The sequence below is a fragment of the Syngnathoides biaculeatus genome, chromosome 2 (assembly GCF_019802595.1).
Source record: "Syngnathoides biaculeatus isolate LvHL_M chromosome 2, ASM1980259v1, whole genome shotgun sequence".
Classification (NCBI taxonomy): Eukaryota; Metazoa; Chordata; class Actinopteri; order Syngnathiformes; family Syngnathidae; genus Syngnathoides; species Syngnathoides biaculeatus.
This window is the reverse complement of record NC_084641.1, coordinates 9938425-9959018: the sequence shown is the minus strand read 5'-3', so window position 1 is coordinate 9959018 and position 20594 is coordinate 9938425. Positions and strand designations below refer to the sequence as shown.

General features: G+C 41.5%; 1 protein-coding gene across 3 annotated transcripts in view; it reads right to left on the bottom strand.

Moving 5' to 3' along the window:
• Positions 1-20594, bottom strand: part of agap1 (ArfGAP with GTPase domain, ankyrin repeat and PH domain 1) — a 90610-nt gene that overhangs the window by 66949 nt on the left and 3067 nt on the right. Inside the window, exon 1 of one of the 3 annotated variants that reach the window (XM_061832312.1) lies at positions 10899-12021. The exons of 1 other annotated variant lie outside the window; for it this stretch is intronic. In XM_061832312.1, the coding sequence (XP_061688296.1) occupies positions 10899-12021 (1123 nt within the window). Of the gene's footprint in view, positions 1-10898; positions 12022-20594 lie in introns of those variants that run through there. One more of the 3 variants, XM_061832320.1, reaches the window with a different exon arrangement.

Here is a 20594-nt window from a genome sequence, read left to right as displayed (position 1 = left end):
GTTTCCACACTTCTAGTCCTATCAGTCTGGACAGAATCCAAGAGAATCCCCACACACAGGACCACATTGTCGAGGTTTCCACAGATGCCCTGTGTGGAAGCTTTCTGCCAGGGAGGATGTTGATTTAGCTGTTTCCTGTTTTTAGGTCCAGTTGCATTGGAGTGTATTCATTTTTGCAACATTAAAGAACACATGCATTTCTTTTCACCACTTTAAATTAACATCCCAGTTTCATAACAACATGCCTATGACATGCTAGTGTTAAAAATGTCCCAAAGAGCAACAATTACAGCACCATTTTCACACTCTCCATCATTACTGACCACATTCATTGTAAATTTGTAAGAAGACGGAAAGTAACAAATGAAGACCCCGATGTACCGATTCAGTGGCAGTGGCTAACCCATAATGACAAATTCATTGAGAACAAATGTTTTGTGATTGTCAGCGGATGAAGATATACTGTAACAATACGCGTCAGCCCCAAAAGATGCCTGAACTAAATGCTCTTACACATCCTTGCAATGGTCCTGGCACGGTTGATATCCAGTCAGGTAACACTAAATTCTTACATTGTTACATCAGCTCCTGGAGCAAAGGCACCTTATTATGTACATGTACTGTATGCAATAGATGGCCAGTGCCTAAACAAGTGCCTCTGTTCTGGGTCAGTCAATGGGAAGCCAGAAAGTATCCAAGTTAAAGACAACTCACACGGGAACAGGGAGAGGTCAAAGTCAATGTTGAAAAATGGTTCACAACCCTCTTACTGTGAGGAAGCACTTGCCTAACTTCAAGATTAATCCAAAACTTCTCCCTCACATACGTTCATCTGGTGAAGAAAACGTAGGCTCTGGGATGGCAATTCCTCCCTGTAGGGCATGGTGTGTGTATTCTTTGCAAACTGTCATTTTACAAATTAGAGCGGCACTGCCTCATCAGTCATATGCAATAAGCTCAGGTTCAGCCTTTGCCATTCAAAATCAGCCACCCATATTTAAAGCCCGGTGAACAAATATTCAAATATTGGGCCTGAAACAATTAATCGAATAACTGGATTACAAAAATGATGTAAAATCTATATAGATAAGTGCGTTAATGTCAATTGTGCAAAGGGAATGGTTAAAAATGACGAATTATGCGGTTTACAAAGTATTTTTTAAAAAGTATATGTATATATTTATTTATTACTAATACCAATACTGATTGGACCAGCAGGATGTGAGTGAGTATTCTAACACAGCACAAGGCAGAAAAATAGTAGGTTCACTGATCAAGAATAAAATGATATTCCCGAACAGGATAACAGTCGCTGTAATTTGACGGGCACGACCACGCCCGCGTGCCATCGCACTTGCAAATCGGCAGTCGAGCACGAAAAATCATGCGCGTCGGAAAATATAGATCTACTGCTAGCTTTCATCAATGGATAGATACCACAGGCGTCCGTGTAGTTAGTCACAAGCGGCGTACTTTGTCCCAGAGCAGCGGTGAGGTCATAAGAACAGTAGAACTTGAGAATTGCGACACAAAGTGGCGCAATCTAATACCTCCACCACACAAGTACATTGTTTTTACGAAATAACGTGAGATCAATTTTTGTCCAATTAGTTGATTGGAAAATTGGAAGATAACCCCATTCTAAAAACATCTTATACTTGCAGCCTCAGCTGGAACCCAGTTTACGATCGATTTAGTTTAGACTGAGGAAGCACTTGCCTAAATTCAAGGTTATTCAAAGGCTTCTTCCTCATCAACATACATACATATGTAAAGAGAAAACAGACTCTTGGATGGCAGTTGATCCCATGAGGGCAAGGTGTACAGTGTGGAAAAAATTATGATGAGTTTTGTTACTGATCTGATAGTGACTGGTAGACTGTATATGTGAAGTCCAACACAACACACCTTACATTTGATGATCCCTCCAATAATCAAGAGTGGTTTCCCACTAGCCAGAACTGTCATGGGACCAAGAATGATCTGTAAAAACCAGCATGATACCACAGTGTATCCGGAATGTTTGAAAATACAAACTTACAAAGTAACAAGAAGAATAGTAGAAGATGACAACTCAAGCCTCTGTGATGACCACGTGTAAGGATATTTGATTAACATTTACAACTGTCTGACATGGGTGTTCTCCCAGGACCATCACTGAGTTGTCTTATCAGATTTCAAAAATCTGAAACTGGGCGTAGACATTTACAGTAATGCCATTTATTGCTTGAATAATCATTGTAAAAACTGCTCTCAAGTTTTCCATTGAATTAGATGTAAATACTTGAATAATAGAGCTGAAATTTTCATGTTTTAAATTCATCTTTTGATGTCAAATCACAATTGTTTTTAGTAATGATGCATCGACATGAAAATTCTTGGCCGAAACAAAAACCAAAAGATTACATTATTAGCAACACTGCATTTATGACTGAATGTGTACAAACATCAATAAAAGTCCAAACATTGTTTTTTCAGATCAATTGATATGAATCTATCTGACAATATGAAACACATTACTTTTTTTCCTTGTTACGCTTAAACGTTTGATTTAAATGTTTATTTCCTGTCAAAAGTTGAAGATGGCATGGAACATTATACAATTGTGTAAGAGATAACATGGGTACATGTATAATCTGTCCATTCAAAAGTGTGGAATTATCCAATTGAAATTTACACACAGTTAGTTGGTAATTGGCCAGCACGGAGGAACAGCTAGAAAGAGTTGGCCTCACAGTTCTGAGGTCCCGGGTTCGATCCCGGATCCGCCTGTGAGGAATTTGCATGTTCTTCCCATGCCTGCGTGGGTTTTCTCCCGCCACTCTGGTTTCCTCCCACATCTCAAAATCATGCAACGTTAATTGGACACTCTTAATTGCCCCTAGGTGTGATTGTGAGTGCGGCTGTTTGTCTCGATGAGCCCAGTGCTTGGCTGGCAACTAGTTCAGGGTGTACCCCGCCTCCTGCCCGCTGACAGCTGGGGTAGGCTCCAGCAATCCCGAGACCCTTGTGAGGATAAGCAGCTAAGAAAATGGATAGATGGATAGTTGGTTCCATTAATTTAATCATCCATTTGAATACCTTATTTTCAGCTGTATTTCCTAGTAGGATGTCTTTTGCAATACAATTTATTTCTTGTTTTTGGATATGGGGAAAGGATGTGAGAAAGGACATTTGTAAAGTCTCACAAAACTACATTACCACAGCTGTAGCATCAGGCTACACACATTAACACCTGTGGTATCTAACAATGTGTGCGTGTGTGTGTGTCAACATACAGTAACTTGACGTGTTTTTGTTGAAGCCACGATCTGTTCAATATGGAGCAACTCACATCATTATTGGCTATTTTTAATGTCTGTCAAAATGTGAACAAATGCAATTTAGCAAAGATTACATTTCATACATTATATTTATCAAGGACGCTATGTTGACATGTATCTTTACTCTTTATGACTGGCTTAGCTGGTGACACTTGTGCTAGCTTTGGGACATAGCTGGCTGTGGGTCCTGTTAATGGATGCCAGGGCTTCCCTTATGTACCTTTTACTGGCTTTGGACGCACCCATTTTTCGAGGGAGGTACACAAACATGTGAGTGTGTATGTGTGTATATACATACACGCGCACGCACGCACGCACGCACACACACACACACACACACACACACACACACACACACACACACAATTTACACCAATTTGATTGATGTCGTATTGGCCAATCGTGACCATTTTATGCTGATCAGTTGAGTGGCTTATTGTTATAATTCACCAGTCCAGACACCAGTACCCCACCTCTGGCCCAAAGTCAGAGATAGGCTCCAGCATGCCCATGAGCCTCGGGAGGTACATTATCAATAGGTTAGAGAAAATGCAATTTGATCTTGACAATCGAAGCAATCCTCCCGAGTGGTCAAGCAATATCCAGCAATAGAACGAGCCGGCATTTTGGCTAACACAGAGGAACAACGACCTATCTTCCCCCAGGTAAAACTAATAGAAAGAAACGAGTCCGCTTGAGCGCGATACTGCCTCCAACGTCACCTCCTGCTTCTTGTCAAAAACAAATCCCTCGAGAGGATTTTCTTGGCGGGAGTTACAAAAAGCAAAATTTTGAGGCGTCACATAGTATTTTATTGAACCACAAACAATATGATACAATTGGCATGGAATAACTGTGTTGCCCTGGCTGGAACTGCAACTACAGTCAGTGTCTGAGTTACGACTTAGATCGGTTCCAACAAATCAGTCGTCAAGTTGCTTCTAAATCGGAGCATATACAAAATGTCCAAAATCTGTAATTCACTGGCAGCATTTCCTGCCAACACACTAATTATATGGAGAAAAAGCGGATGTGTGAGAGGACAGCATGTGGACACTACAGGGGTAAGTGTGGGATGGGGGAGGATGCTAAAAGTACTCCCCCCAGAAAGTATATAATACCGGTATGTGTTTGGTGCAAAACAACATCGTTTTGGCTTAGGACCCCCCAAAAATGGCACCAACGAAGAGACACGCTTACGAAACACAGTTTAAACTACAAGCTGTCAGGAATATGCAGAGATGAAAGTGGACTTTCCTGAAAATTCCTGAAAATACAAATGTGACCACCGAAGGTGCAAAGTCCTGCTAGTCCCCCCCCCCGAAACGTTTTGGGAAAAATGGATAGCTGTGGTGCATTTTGGCGAAATCTGTGAACAAAATTCAGACAAGCACTGGATAGCACATCACTTTTATCATTAAAATATGCTTAAAATATGCCATCTTATCCCCACACAAATGAATTAAGTGAACTATTCAGTAAAAAGACATCTAAAATTGTCCTTTTCCCCACATTATACATATTATAGTATAGATATATAATATACACGAAAATATATCCTCCAACAATGGATTGTCCGTGTATTCTGTTGGTCAAACTAGAACAAAATGAGGAGAAACGTTTTCCGGTGGTGGTCACCAGTGGTCGGGAGAACACATTCATTCAAGGATTGCTTGAGGTATGGTCACACACTTTTCAATACGAGTCACTCGCTGATCGGCCCCAAAAATCCGAAAACCTAATATACCGTATACTGTATCTTGTGTAGAGTACATCTCGCATGGGCACTTGAAATGGTATGTTTCTTGTGAAAGATTATTTCACACAAAATGGGATTTCTGATTGGCGGTTAATCTGCTCAATTGTGATACCATTCACATGTTTCAAATTTCAAATCACAGCATAACTAACTGCTGACAGTCAGCCACTCATGAGATCTAAAACCCTGCAGAGTTCATTTTGTTTGGTCACATTCAGTATGCAGTGGGCCTTGAATGTGCAGAAGATGGCAGTGAAATGGAGAAGGGGAGTATCCCTCCATATTTCTGATCAGTTTTGTGTGCCTCTCATTACTTCTGCATGAGTGTGGATGTAGGTCACACACACACACATACACACACACACACACACACACACACACCGATGAACTACACACTCGCATCAAAACTCCTTCACACAAGTGTAAGCCTATACAGTATTGACTCTGACATCTAAGGCACATGGTGGCACTCCAGTGAGGCCCGGACAGAGCTCTGGATCTTCAAAATATTTTACTACTAAAATGTTTTAAAACAGAATACAGACCCTTTTAAGTCCTTTCATACATTGGACAAAGGCCCTGACTTGCCATTTACTGTCAGGATTCATCATGTCTGTTGGAAAGATTTTGCAGACTGGGTTGACAAAGCTGCACACGCCAGCAAAGTGACACTGAAGTGTCACATTTTCACAACACAGACAATTGTCTTTTCCTGGTTTAGATGTCAAAGTGGTGGCTGTATTTATTAAAGTCTTGAAGGCAGTTTGGTCATGTGAGCCACTGTGTGTGGAGCAGGATGTGATCAGTCCATCTTGTCAAACTTGCACTGTGACGAGTCGTTAAGGCTACATTCACACTGCAGGTCATGAAGTTCAATTTGTTTAGGTTAGATCGGATCTTTTTATGCAGTCGTTCTCATTAACAAAAAAAAGAATGCATCTTTCTACTGTGAACGGAATGTGTTTGTGAGGTGACACACATGCGCACAACGCAAAGAGTCACGTTGTGCATGCCTACATATGGATAAAAATGTTTATGGAAATAAACTCAGACCCACGTATAGGTCTCAGTCCTGACCCATTTTGTGACAATTTCAAGGATTTGTGCAACCGGGGCCATCGTTGTTTTTTTTTCTATTTATCTGTTCTAAAGCATCTTTCTGCCACTGCCTGTTTTCTGCTCATTCATCCACCATTGCTTTTGTCCCATCGAGTTTGTCGAAAACACATTTGTTGTTTTTTGATGATGTATAAGTAGGATGAGTGTGGCCTACACAAAATTGCATTCGCATTCAATACAGATCTGATTTTGTGCACGGGTTTGTGGAGGAAAAAAAAACTACGTTGTATATTTTTCACATTGACATGTAACATTGGGGAAAAAAATTGGAATTCATCAGCAGAGTGTAAACAGAGCTTTAGAAGGTGAATCATCACAATCACAATTTTGGGAGGCTTCCCCATTAAATCTCACCAATGTGTGTTGGTTGTGTTTTGGTGATTTCTTTAAAAGAGTAAGAAAAAATAAAAAGTGCAAAACAAACACTCCTTAGGAATACCAAAAATCTGACACAACTCCAGCATTAGTTGTACCTGAACTAGTCAATCAACACCGCACATGCAGCAAACAGCATTACAGTATACAGCACGTGAGCATGTCATCACACATATGACGGCAGTCACTGCAATCAGTACTAAAACAGCTACAGAGAAGTGGGAGAGATACATTTGTATTTTTCTGATGGCTTAGTTTAGGAAATGAAATTTTGACGTTTAATGTTAATCAAATGTTAAATCTGGGCTTCAGTTAAAACAAACTGAGGTGCAGTTCAAATTTTACTTCAGAAAGTGTAGATTTTTTCCTGACTTCCTCTCTTTAAATGAAATACACATACATGGAGCCTGTTTTTCCAGCTGCATGGTAATTACTATACTACCGTAATTTCTCGAGTATATTGTGTCCTTAAAGGTCAAGCGACATCAAACGGATGCTTTTTGGTATATTAATGAAAAAAACCACAGCCAATATGGTCCCATGTTTTTTTTCCCCACCACAAAACATGATTTTGACACATACAGCTTTTTGTAACTCCCGCCATGAAAATCCGCTCGAGGGATTTGTTTTCGAGAAGAAGCAGGAAGTGACGTAAAGGACACCGGCGCCCCCTAGTGGACTCGTTTGTTTTACCTCCGGGAAGGTAGTTTGTTGTTCCTTCGTGTTACCCAAAATGCCGGCTAATTGCATTGCTGGACATTGCTTGAACACTCGGGAGAATGGAATTACCCTTCATAAGTTTGAAAGAGACCCCGTTCGTTGTGAAAAATGGTTCGCACGGGTGCAGAGGACAAGAGCTTCGCGGGTTCCAAATAGCAGGTAGGTGTGTATACAGCTCAAAAAAAAAAATAAAAATAATAAAAAAAAAAAAAAAAAACCTTTAAATCCCTTTCCATTACAATATCTATTTTAGAATGTTCATAGGGATGTCACTCCCACTTTAAGTATAATGTGCAAAGTTGACCTAAAAAAAAAAAAAAAAAACAGGAAAACTCAACTACCAATGTACAATGCGCAATACCAATTTGCCGCTACCCATATCCTCGGAATATTAGGAATAATTTATATTTATATTTTGTTGGGTTTGTACTTGTATTAGTTTACAAAAAACTGTCTGTACAACAATCATTAATAATAATCATCGTGCATGTGCTGATGTAGCAGTAGTATAATCTCAGGACAGGCCAAAGGACACACCTTTGTCCTGGTCCCTGTAATTTTCAGAACAAAATCCCTCAACCAACTAAAATAAATGCTCAATGATGGCACAACATTTTATTAATACTGTTGATAACACATATTACAGCAGGTTTGAGGATTTCGGCAAGTATGGTAACCGATCTTTCGGTTCCGTTGATTTTTGTCCGGGGAAACCATTTTTCGGTTCCCATTGATAATGCTCATGGGAACCGGTTTTTACATGTACTTCAGAATAAAGCCTTAGCAGGCATCAGCATTTTGTCTTTTACGCTTAGCAACCAACATGTTTGACTAGCGTTTGAGTGACCCGGATATGAATAACTCGACCTTGCGCATGCGTAGCGCAGAAGCGGAAACCAGTGCCGTTTGTAAACCACACTGACAAAGCTGGGCGTTTTAATCATTAAAAATAAAGGGATTCATGTAGGTTCGTTTTATACAGATTGTTGTATTTCGTTGAGAACTTGTTTTACATTCCACACATGTGCGAATTTTATTAAAAGTAAGCCCTGAGATCTGGGAAACGGACTTTCGGTTCCGTGTTTTCTCAGGCTGGGTAACGACACAGTAACAGACCGATTGTTTCCGTGAAATGCTCATGCCTGTTACAGTCTTAAAAATCTAAACTATTTAACACTGTTTAACGTAAACATTTTTGCATTAAATATTTGTGCATAAAACGTTTGTGCATAGTGCAGTTTATCCACTACATTACACATCCTTGGCCAAGCCTTCAAAAGAAGCATCTGACTCAATTCCAATCTGAAAAAGATCCATAGTAGCTACCTTTGGTGCATCGCTGTGGAACTCATCATTGATGACTTGGTACAGTTCCTGCGCCTCTTGCATTGCATGATTAACATTCAATCTTGCTCCCACCGCATGTCATCCTCTGCGCCATCCATACCGTTTGTGAGGAAACGTTTTTTTAATCCCAAGAGTTTGGGTTGCGCAGCGCAGTTTCTCCCCTTCCATTCAGCTTCAATTTGTAGCAGCTTTCACTATAGCATCAGATGGCTATCAAAACAACATGAGCTCAAACCATGTAGAAACGAGCGTGATCGGCACATTAAAAAAAAAAAAAAGCGAGCATTTTAATTGTTTGCGCTCTCCTGGTTTTTTTTTTTTGTTTTTTTAATGTGTCCATGATGCTCGTACTATGTACTTTGAGCTCACGTTTTGGTACCCACCTGAAGTCATTGACCTATTGTAGTTTCGGACTGCTACTCCCGGGTTGGAGTCGTCATCGGCACGAGGAAGGACACATTTCTTTTAAAAGCAACTGCACAACTAGCCATTGTAGTCGACATTTCTTGTCTTAGTTTAAGTTAAAATAAACTCATGGGCAGTTATTTCTGATCTTTGGTGCAGTAGCAACAAGCATGCTATGCTAACGATCATAAAATGCAAGCTACGAGGTGCTTTAGATAGCTCAGGTTGGGGGCGCACATTACCATAATATATGTAAATGTGTAACACAAGACATCATATCGAAATGTATATGGATACATTCTTTACCATTTAAAATACCTATATATGACTATACGTGATTGTATTTTCTATTTTTCATCCATACCAAAATATAATGCGCTGTATTAATTTTCTGGCGCAATTTTCATGAAAATTTAAAAATCCGTAATTCCAGGAAAATCCGGAGGACTTCCATCACTGATAAAAGCTCAATTTAAAAAAATTTTAAAAAAATTAAATCAAGGACCCCAACCTGCTAATTATTAATTGGCACCGAGGAATCCCCAACTTCAACATTGCAAATGGGGGCAACACAGATTATTAAAATGCAATGAATAACAATTGTAAAAGAGCTGGAATTACAGAGAAAAAAAATGTAAAGGTCTCAGTAACATTTCAATAAAATCATACACTCCCTCTCTAAATGTCATCTTTCTCTTCTTCTTTTCCTTTCGGCTTGTCCCATTAGGGGTCGCCACAGAGTGTCATCTTTTTCCATCTAAGCCTATCTCGTGCATCTTCTTCTCTAACACCCACTGTCCTCATGTCCTCCCTTACAACATCCATCAACATTTTCTTCGGTCTTCCTGTCGCTCTTTTGCCTGGCAGCTCCATCCTCAGCACCCTTCTACCAATATACTCACTCTCTTGCCTCTGAACATGTCCAAACCATTGAAGTCTGCTCTCTCTAAACTTGTCTCCAAAACATCCAACTTTGGCTGTTCCTCTAATGAGCTCGTTTCTAATCCTATCCAACCTTTTCACTCCAAGCGAGGACCTCAGCATCTTAATTTCTGCTACCTGTCGTTTATTCAGTGCCACCGGGATGGGATCTTTTTAAAAAGGACTTTTACTTTCACTGGCCCTTTGCGATTACACCCCGGACCACTAGGGGCCCAAGGATCCCTGATTGAGAAACATTGCCTTAATGCGTCCTTTTACCCACTTTGAGCAAAGGCTCCCAACCTGTGGACAAGGAGATTTGTTAATTGTTAATTTTTTATGATAGCAACATTTAAAGCAAATGGTTAATGACAAGGTTTACTGCAGTATCACACCAGGAACTTACATCAGTAATACTAGGTGCTGCATGATGACAGTGAGGAAAAGTCGTTAGTCATTTTCAAGTGTTATCTTTTACTGTTCAAATGGAAACACCTTCTCATCAAGCCTTCAACTGATGACCATTTCCAGAAGGGTTAACGAAAGGTGGTGTAAAATCCTCCAAAGAGCCCCAAACACTTTTTCTAATACCATCCCTGGAGGGATCTTCCTCTTCTCGTCTTGCCTCATCTTTTCCCCTCACTGCTATTTCAAATTTTTTCCACTTCTAGCTGTAAAATGTTTTTTGTTTTTTTTTTTATCTCAGCATAGTTGCCTCATCTACAGAGACAGTTATCTTAAACCTGAGCAACCTTTTGTTTGCACCGGGGACATTAACTATATGTAGCTCTAAGTAATGAAAAATAAACAGCAGACGCCTCAACCAAACATCACCCTGCTGTTCTAAACAAACACACATTAACCTCGCAAACACATACACACATAAACACACACATAAACACACACACACACAAAAGATGCTTGTTTACCGCCTGTGCTTCCATTCACACTCTCTGTGCTGGACTGCAAAGCAGTTGTCCTGTGGCGCAGGGAGTGGATTGTGCAGGAGCTTCCCACCGGTGTTAAAGTGCCGGTTTCTTCCCTGCGGGAGAAGATGCCACTGAAGAAGCGTACCAGCCTCCTCTCACTCAAACGTCGTCCTCCTCTCTGAAACGGAAGCGCCACGCCATCCTTGTGTGCAGCCAGAATCTGCAGGTCGCTATTGTCCAGCGTGCGATTCTTGTCGCCGTTTGCCCTTTCCCACCGGGTAAGCTCAAATACGGGATCTGTCTTGTTCAGGATGGCACCGACCTCAAGCGTCTGGCTCTTCTCTATCGTACCGAGGCGAGGGTGGCTGGTGGGGCTCTGAAGCACGGAATCAACGTGAGTAACCTTTTGGCCTACGGAAACGAGGCCGAGGCCTGCAGAAGCAGAGCTATTGTCATGTTTGCCGTTCAGTAGCGCTTGGATACGTAGCCGCTCGCTGCCTGTCCGGTGCCTAAAACTGAAGCTACGGCGAAGCAGGCCAGTGGGCTCCTGCTGAAGTGGCATCTCAAGTGAGCATGCTGTGCCATTCAAGGGTGGCGTCCCGTTTAAAGGTGGGGTCGTTCCAATGTGGTCTAACAACTCGGGGGTCTTATCTAAACTCTTTGACTTGAAGAGTCTCTTCATTTTCATCATACCATTGCTCACCATATTCCCAGCAGACTCTGTTCTGCTTTTCTCGTGTTGGTGACAAGTCGGCAAGTCCTGCAAATTCATAAATGTAGTGGCTTTCTTCTTTGTCTTTAGGACCTGCTCCCTGCGGGACAGTTTAAGTCTCCCCAACTCCAGCTGGCCTGTGCTATATGTCCTGAACTTCCTCATATGGCTTTGTGATGACAAATCGTCAGATTCATCCTCCACTTCTGCCACTTGTTCCAGCAGACCACTGCGGTGGGCATCTAGTGAGAATTGCTGCCTGAAGGACCCCACTTTGGGCATTTTCAATGTGCCACCTTCATCCTCCATTGTTTCCTTCTTCACCAGTGTGAGGGAGATGCGGTACACTGTTTTCCTCTGAGCCGTCCCTCTTTCCATTCCTTCAGAACAGTTCCCATCCAGAAGGAACATAGCTGGGATCCAAAATCTTTCCTCAGAAACTCCACACAACTTCTAGAAGTCTCCCTAAAGGTCCTGTTTTGACCTCCTTACGGTGTCTCACATGGTTGGACCATCTACAGTATGTCTACATTTCTAAACATGTTAAACTAGTTGAACAGCACTATGAGACAATGAGTGACTTTCCGTCATCCAGAAGCACAAAAAGCTGACAGGAAATACATTCCTGTCATCCCCACTGAATTCAGCTGGCTGTGCAAATGCTCCCCCCCCCCAAAAAAAAAAAAAAGAAAAAGAAAAATAAGAGCGCACAGGTGTCCTCACAGCTCTTCCTTCCGTCGTTGCGTGTCCCGCTGTCAAAGCTGTGCGATTCCAAACCTGGAAGTATAATAATATTCACCGTGCGCCGTATGGTGCTAACGCGTCGTGTCCCATTATGCGCGTGCACACTCCCACTTCAACGCCACACATGTGTCTTTCTCCTCTACTTCTCCGTCATTCTCATTTAAATGCGCTTCATTTCCAGCTGAGGGCCATCGGCACCCGTTCACGAACAGTTCCAATATCACCTTCATTGCGCTCTCAGCTGTGCCCTAGAGCCCGCATGCAAGCAGGCAGGCAGACACACACACACACACACACACACGCAGTAAAAGATAAAACATGGAACGGATGTCACAATCAGTGTTGCGAATCTATCCTTATATAGAGATTTTACCCTACCCTTATAGCAACTCCTTTTCACGCGAATCCAACAACTTTTGACTCACTGCCTGCAAATTACCTCGTATTTGTTAGTTAGTTTAGTTGATCACACATGACACCAAAAGCCACCCAAATTATAACAATGTGACCTTCTAATGTAGCAATTTCCACTTCTTGATAAAAACACAGCCCTTTGAAATGACTGATTGCTACATGTGTTACTATTTCCTTTTGAGTCATTTTCTCCAGTTGAGTCTGGCCTAGTTGTTTCCCGGAAAACGTCTGCACAGAATCCATCTCGGGTTTTAGTTTGTGCTCGTTAATCCTGATGTCAGTCAAATTTGTCAGTAACGCCCCAGGAGCCTTGCAACCCAGAGTCAGTCATTCACACTGAGCACACAACCAAAAGCTTACTGAAGCAAAAGCTCTGCTTCTGTCTCACCACAAACATTTTCTGGCTGGTGTGAAGATGCTGAGTGTACTGTTGAATGCATACTTCTAACAAAGAGAAGGTGGGGTAGAGGGAGGACCTTTTCCAGATATCAGAGTGCTGAAGTCTATCCCATCCATCTTTGGGCAACAGAAGGACACTCTGAACTGGTCACCAGCCAATTGCTGGGCACATATAAACAACAATTCACAAGCATGTTCACGCCTACGGGCAATTTTGAGTCTTCAACTTAACTCCATGCCGCTATGGCATTTTAGCCATACTATTTTATTTACCAGAGAATATTTGGGTGCAATTTTACTTGCATGGTTTATCTATGATGCTACAACGGCGAGGAGCTTAGTTTGACCAAACATAGAACCAGCTGGCATCCCCTCAGCGACGAATGCATCCCAAAGGAGATATGAGAGCAAGAAGAGCTGGTGCTGAAATGATGGAAAGTGGTGATTGATTTAATGAATGAGTGAGAAAGAGAGTGAGAGAGAACTAAATGGAACAGGGTATTTAAACCATTCTTTCAGTGGATGTGTTACATGCTGTGAAACGTTAGGACAAGCACTTTAAAATTTGTTCGCTGACAGTAACGAATGACTTCCAAATCAGAGTTGACATCGTTACTCCGAGTATTGTTTTGAAATAATAGTCCAACAAATGAAAAATGCAAATTCTTGCAACTCCCATTGGAAAAGTTTCTTTTTTTAGTTTAAATGGCTTATTTTAACTAGGATCTTTTGCTATAAATCATCGTTGCCTTTAAGTGTCTTGGACCAGCTGCTTCCTTTGTAGCCGACACGCTGTGATGGACAAACTTTCTCCCATTCACTCAGCCGCGGTCGGCCGTCCACCTCAACAATTGCTCCTTTTTCGGGTTCGGTTGTGGCACTTCCATGAATACCCACGCAGCTCCTCAGGGCTAGGCTAATGGACACCTCCTTTTGTGGAGATCTGATTTCGGTGGCACTACACTGGGTACATGCACAGAAACTTTGATTTGTTTTGATCTGAATCTAAAAATCTAATTTGGCCTTTGTTTTTTTTTCCTCAAATGCCAATTCAAGTCACCACTGATTCTTGCACAGACCTACTACGTGTGTTGTACGAGTTATTATATTTATACTAATCCCTCGTTAATCGTGGATCGTTCTCGACTTCCCCGCAATAGACAAAATTCACAAAGTATCAACCAAGTATTTAAAGTATCTTCTTCTTTACCTTTCGGCTTGTCCCGTAAGGGGGCGCCACAACATGTCATTCATGTGCACCTATCTCCTGCATCTTCTTCTCTAACATCAACAGCCCTCTTGTCTTCCTTCATAAAGTCCACCAACCTTTTCTTTGCTTTTCCACTCGCTCTCTTGCCTGGCAGCTCCATCCTCAGCACCCTTCTACCAATATACTCACTCTCTTGCCTCTGGACATGTCCACACAGTCGAAGTCTGCTCTCTTGAACCTTCTTTCCAAAACATCACACTTTAGCGGTCCCTCTAGTGAGCTCATTTCTAATCCTATCCAACCTGCTCACTCCAAGCAAGAATCTCAACATCTTCATTCCCGCCACCTCCAGTTCTGCTTCCTGTTGTCTCTTCAGTGCCACCGTCTCTAATCTATACATTCAGTGCCACCGTCTCTAATCCGTAAATAATGGCCGGCCTCACAACTGTTTTATAAACTTTGCCCTTCATCCAAGCAGAGACTCTTCTGTGACAAAACACACCAGACAACTTCTGCTAGCTGTTCCAACCTGCTTGGACCCATTTCTTCACTTCCTTACCACACTCACCATTGCGTTGTGGTATTGTTTTTGCCCAGTTGGAGCCACTAACTACATATACGTCAACATCGTGACTCTTAAGTGTAAATGTGTGTGCACGTATGTCTTTTACAGGGACCTGTTCGGATGAGTGAAATGGCAGTAAACATATGAGAACGTACTGTTGCCCACCTATTTGCCGGCTATACAGTGTGGTGTACATTGCGGTGTACAGTGAAGGTCTCAGCTGAGGATAGCAGCAGATGTGATGAGAATGCCCTGTTGATTACTGTACATCGTTACTGTTTGATAAAATCGTTTCTATCCTCCCTTTATCTATATGGATTATAGTTTGTTCTAATTTGCGGTGGTAGGCCATATTCTATCAGATAATATTTACAATAAATGTGCTGTTGAGGAACTGTACTGTATAAATGAAATACCCTATGCAGTGAGCTTGCAATAAGTGAACTATGATATAGCAAGGGACAACTACATTGTTTTGTCTTATGTACAGCACTTCCGTTACAGCTGCAGTTTTTTTTTTTTTTAAACTGCTCTATAAATAAAGTGGGGCTGAGTTTTGTTACATTTTTAACTTTATACTGTTGAACTTTTTTTGGAACTTTTTGATGCAAGTCATGCTAAATTTCATTATAGGAATAAAAGGCAAGCCAATAAAAAACACTTTGGACACTCCTGGTTGAAGAGGTCAGAGTTGAAACAGGTGACTACTCTCAATAATGGTCAGGTTCTCTACGATGAAGCACCACATCATACGGTCCCATTTCACTGTCATCTCGCTATGTTCAATCTGCAAGGTCACTTTCAAGGTGTAATTTCAAATTGGGATGTCAACATGAAGTGCATCCTCCTCCTCAGTTCACTCAGTCATCCATTTTATGTTCCTCGTGTCATGTTATGATGACACACTCACACCTGAAAGGCTGCAGTGGAAGGACGCATATGACCTCCTTCCCCCATACTGCCACACCCCCAAGAGACAGTAAAAATGGGTCAGTCAGCGAGGAATGGGAAGAGGGGGATGGCAGGTTGAGGAAGGGTCTATGCTGCTGGGAAGATAGTAACCAACTTGCTGCTTTGGGTCTCAACTGCAATGCTGTGAGATTTCTATCAAACATAACTGCCACCCCCAATTTGCATCTTTAGCTTAATGGTGATTTCAGGAGATTTTTTTATGTGAAACTGTGGTTTGGATTTAACAGCTGATGTGTGGTTACATTAACAACCAGCCAAATGTTCTGTTGTGCTCATGCAAGGCTGTCCCTTGGTCCTAGTCAAGAACGCAACACGGATACAACAATGCAGGAAGCTGCAGGCAGCATCAAATCCACAAATACATTAGTTATGTGCATGACCTACTTCTGGTGGCACATATCTTCCCTTAGCTCAACATCAGAACCCCCAGCAGAGTTCACGGCTTTGAATGCTTGAAACAGCTTGAGGGTTTTTATTGATTTCTTTTTGGCAACGTTTTGGGTTAAATCTTCAAAAAAAACGTGAGGCTCATGCCATTTTCATCATTAGTGACCTTGGCAAAATCTAAAAGAAATTCACATTCGAGCGGTGGCTTGCTTCTCACATGGGGGCAAACCTCTCTGGAACATTCAACTCTATTAATTTGACTTTTAAAATTTTACAAATTACAGTACATGAGGCATTCAGGAACAAATATACTTCACCTGAGGGGTAAAGCAACAGCTCCTCCTTGATACAAATGTGATGATTTATATATTACTCTTCTCTCTGTAGTAGTCCCAAAAGATGCTCTGAAATTAAGCATTCAAAGTAGCAAACTAACTGCTGCCACCTGCTGAGCAACATCCAACAATGCACATCGTCTGGATGTCGTATAAACCCCACCTAAATACTGTACTCACTTTAATAAAATTAAGGTTAGGTAGTTTCATCTGAAGTGGGCAAATTTATTGAAAAAGAGCCACTTCAGCAGATACTCTGAAACCTGGGGCAGCACACATGAGCCCAAATGAACTATCACTACAAGATAGCATACAAGGATATCTTACTAAAAATAAATGGAGCGCATGGATCACAATAAAAAAAAAAACAAAAGCAAAAATACTATTGAGAGTAGGACCCCCATATGGCAAAGTGGCATGTATGTAGAGCAAACATTGTGCATAAAAACAGAGTATAATAACCTCGAGTATGACTAAACCATAGTAAATAAAAAGCATATAGCCTTGAGAAAAATACAGAGGAAGATAGAATTTAAAATATAGCAAACAACTTTGCAGGCTCTAAAGCCAGGGATACTACCTTAGTTTTGAAAATTGAAAGCAATTGGTTTACATGTTAAATTATATCTGTATGTACATTCTGCCTTTGGCAACACTTGTATTTCAGAGTAAATCTAATCTTTCCACACTTTTCAGTTCTCCATAATTCTTTTCTGTTGAAGGCGTGGTTCCCAGGATCAGATTTCCTTGTGGTTCTGTTTGGAATCGCTCCCTATTCACAGTATAGTGCCCTTTACAGTGAGTTGGCTATTTTGTAGCACTGTTGAAATGTGAAGTATATACTGTCCCTTATATAGTACCCACAATGTATCCTGAGAAGTGGTGAACAAATGATCCTCACTGGAAAATCTAAGATATCCCATGGTGGATTTTGATGATACAGAAAAATGTTTGTCCGTTTGCAAGATATTGTTTGATTTTTGGCAAAGACAAATTCACAAGTTGTGATATGAAAATCTTTGACAAAAGGAGCAAAATATCACAACACAGATGAACACAAGTGCTTTGTATTGATTTTTCAAAACACAAAAATATACACACACACACATACATATGCATAATAATTTGGACCACAGTGTCTCCCAGATCACCTTGACGGCTGGTTTTACAGGGTGCCCGCTTGCTACACTCACAGGAGGATGCAAGAGCTTTGTTACGCAGAGGACAGGAAGTCTATTTTTATAACTGTATGTGATCAGTGTGGACTGGCCTTAGCTATTGTTTGGGTCAGTGTCCGGCGTTTCCCATGCAAGGGGACTGCTTGGAGAAAAGGGAAGCAAGCGGTCTTGTGCTGCTGCAGCTGCCGACATCTCAGCATCATGACACTGATGCATACAAAATGCAGAACTTATTGGGAAAAAAAAAGGTGCAAGTCCGCTCATTTGGTGACCCCGTGAGTCCCCTCCCCCTTCTGAGTTCCACTATAGCTTTTTGCGTGCGTGCTAATGGTGGATAAGGCGTTGAAATCCAACCACAAACTTGCTGCCTTCTGAGGTTGCATCAGAGGCACAACAGTATGTAAATAGAGTGTGAAGTTTCACACCTGAGACTCACACCCAATGGCCTTTTATGATGAAAGTAATTGGCATGAATTTATTAAAAAAAATGTCAGCAACAGCTGTGTGAAAGTGTACTTCGGAGACAGAAATGTTCCGTTTTGGTGAGGTGTGTCTGAAACGGACAGGCATTAAAGCAGCTAGCGATAGTGTTACACTTCAGTCGTGTTTGTGCTTTGACTTGTCGGGTGATGCTCACACTGTCGACTCAAACGTGCTGACTGAGGCCATTAAGCAGTTAAAGTGTCATCTGATATTCTGGCAATTTGTGGATTCACTTTAAGTTTACGCTTACATTTGTTTAATTTACCCTGAAAACATGACATCTGATCCAACAATGATGAGGTGAACAAATGAGCGGCATCACTGTGTCGCAGTGCGGTGTCACCTTACTGTTTGACCAGCAGGAGAGGAGTGTAAGGAACCACTGAGCATTACCTTCTTAGACCTTAAAAAAAATCTGCATTAACCAAATTAGCCAATTAACCAGCTAGCAGGTCGCTGTTTGCACCCAGTGAGAATTTGTGGCACAGAGACAGGCGCAAAACAGACCTGGGTTCCACCTTAGGCCACGGTACAGAAAGGGATCCTGATTGAAATAAATCAATTTTAAAGAAAAAGAACATTTTCCAGCAAGAGAACCGGAAGGCAGAATGCTAGAGCGCACCCTTTCCATTTCAATAGACGGTTTTCAAATAATCTAAATGAATTTTTTACTTGTTGGACTAACATGTCTTTATTTCGGAAGAGGACCAAAAGTAATGACTCAATTCTGATTCGGGAATCATTCCTTTCTTTCAAAACAAATTGTGAATCAGGATTTAGAATGCGAGTCCGAGCCCAAGTAAGCAAATACTGGTGAAGGAAGACAATCCAGCAGTCAATTTTACACAGTATACCCAGTAAATTGGTCCATTACAGACAAAACAGTACGGAGATCATTTTCCGGTTATTTTGTTTTCATCTCTGTAGATTAGACCAGTAACATAATTAGTTGCATTCCAGGAATTATTGCTTTCAACACAAAGAGGTGTGGATAGTGAGTCTCGGGGCGTTTTGTTCTGATATTAAGTTGGAAGCAGTCAAATTTGAGGGTTGACTTTGACTCACCATCCCGCTTGAATGTCGCACACATAGGAAAACAAGATGGAAAAAAATACCTTTTAGTGTGAAAGAAGCTAGCATTTAACATGATGGGACTTTAGAATTATTCACATAGCTATGAAGGACTAGTTAACAATTTTAAGATTATTATTGTGACAGTTTGATCCGTAGCTCAGGGGTTAGAGCATTGGTTTGGTAAACCTGGGGTTGTGGGTTCGTATCCAACTGGGGCCTCCACTCCCTGAGAAGGGTTGCGTCAGGAAGGGCATCCGGTGTAAAAATTGTGCCAAACAAATATGTGCGTTCATCTGAGAGGACACGCTGTGGCGACCCCGAAAGGGACAAGACGAAAGAAACTTATTATTGTGACAGTTTGATCAGACACAGAGTCAAACACCTGTATAGTGTATAACGCATAACTCCAATGGCAAACATGGCATTACGTACAACAGTAGGGGTTGTGTAGACTAATTGATTTGTCAACTTTACTACTCCACAATGAGGTTTTAAGCATGAGATTGACTATCGCTAGGCAGGTGGTTTTTGGCTTGATGAGGAAGAGATGCTTGCAGTAACAGATGAGTGCTCTGAATCAAATTATCACTTAATTTGTTTTGAATTGTACTCAATTTATCAATCCACAGCTTTAGTGACAGATAACCGGTAAATGGGGAAAGGACAGCCACAAGCTGTTCCACCTCCCACATCAGAATGGAAGAAAAGTGGGGAATTATTCCACTGTACATGAAGAGCTCCGTTCATTGTCACACAAAAAGAGAGGAGGGGGGGGGGGAAGAAAGGAAAATGCCAGTCAAGCTTTGCCCTGATCTGGTCTGAGCTTGTGATTGGGAAGGGAGGGGACATTTCTGATCCTTCTAAACACACGGCTTAAGAGACAAAGACTGAAGACTCAGCAGGGCGTCTTGAATGACACAGATTAGACAAGAGCGACGACATCAGTAGCAGCAATAACCTTCGATGTACGTTTGTATGTTGCTAAAACAATACCCCAACATTAACTGCACTGACAGTAAACATGGTAACATTCATGATCTCCCTCACACTTTTCAGATACTTGCCTCTCATGTGAAGGTCTACTTGCCAAAGAGCGTCTGGCGGGTGGATTAATGAAATGGAAAAGTGGTGTTTGTCACTAATCCCAGCTCCCTTTAACTGAAGTAGTAACGAGTCAGTGACCTATGACCTTGGTTTAACCTATGAGTTTAGCTACACGCTGC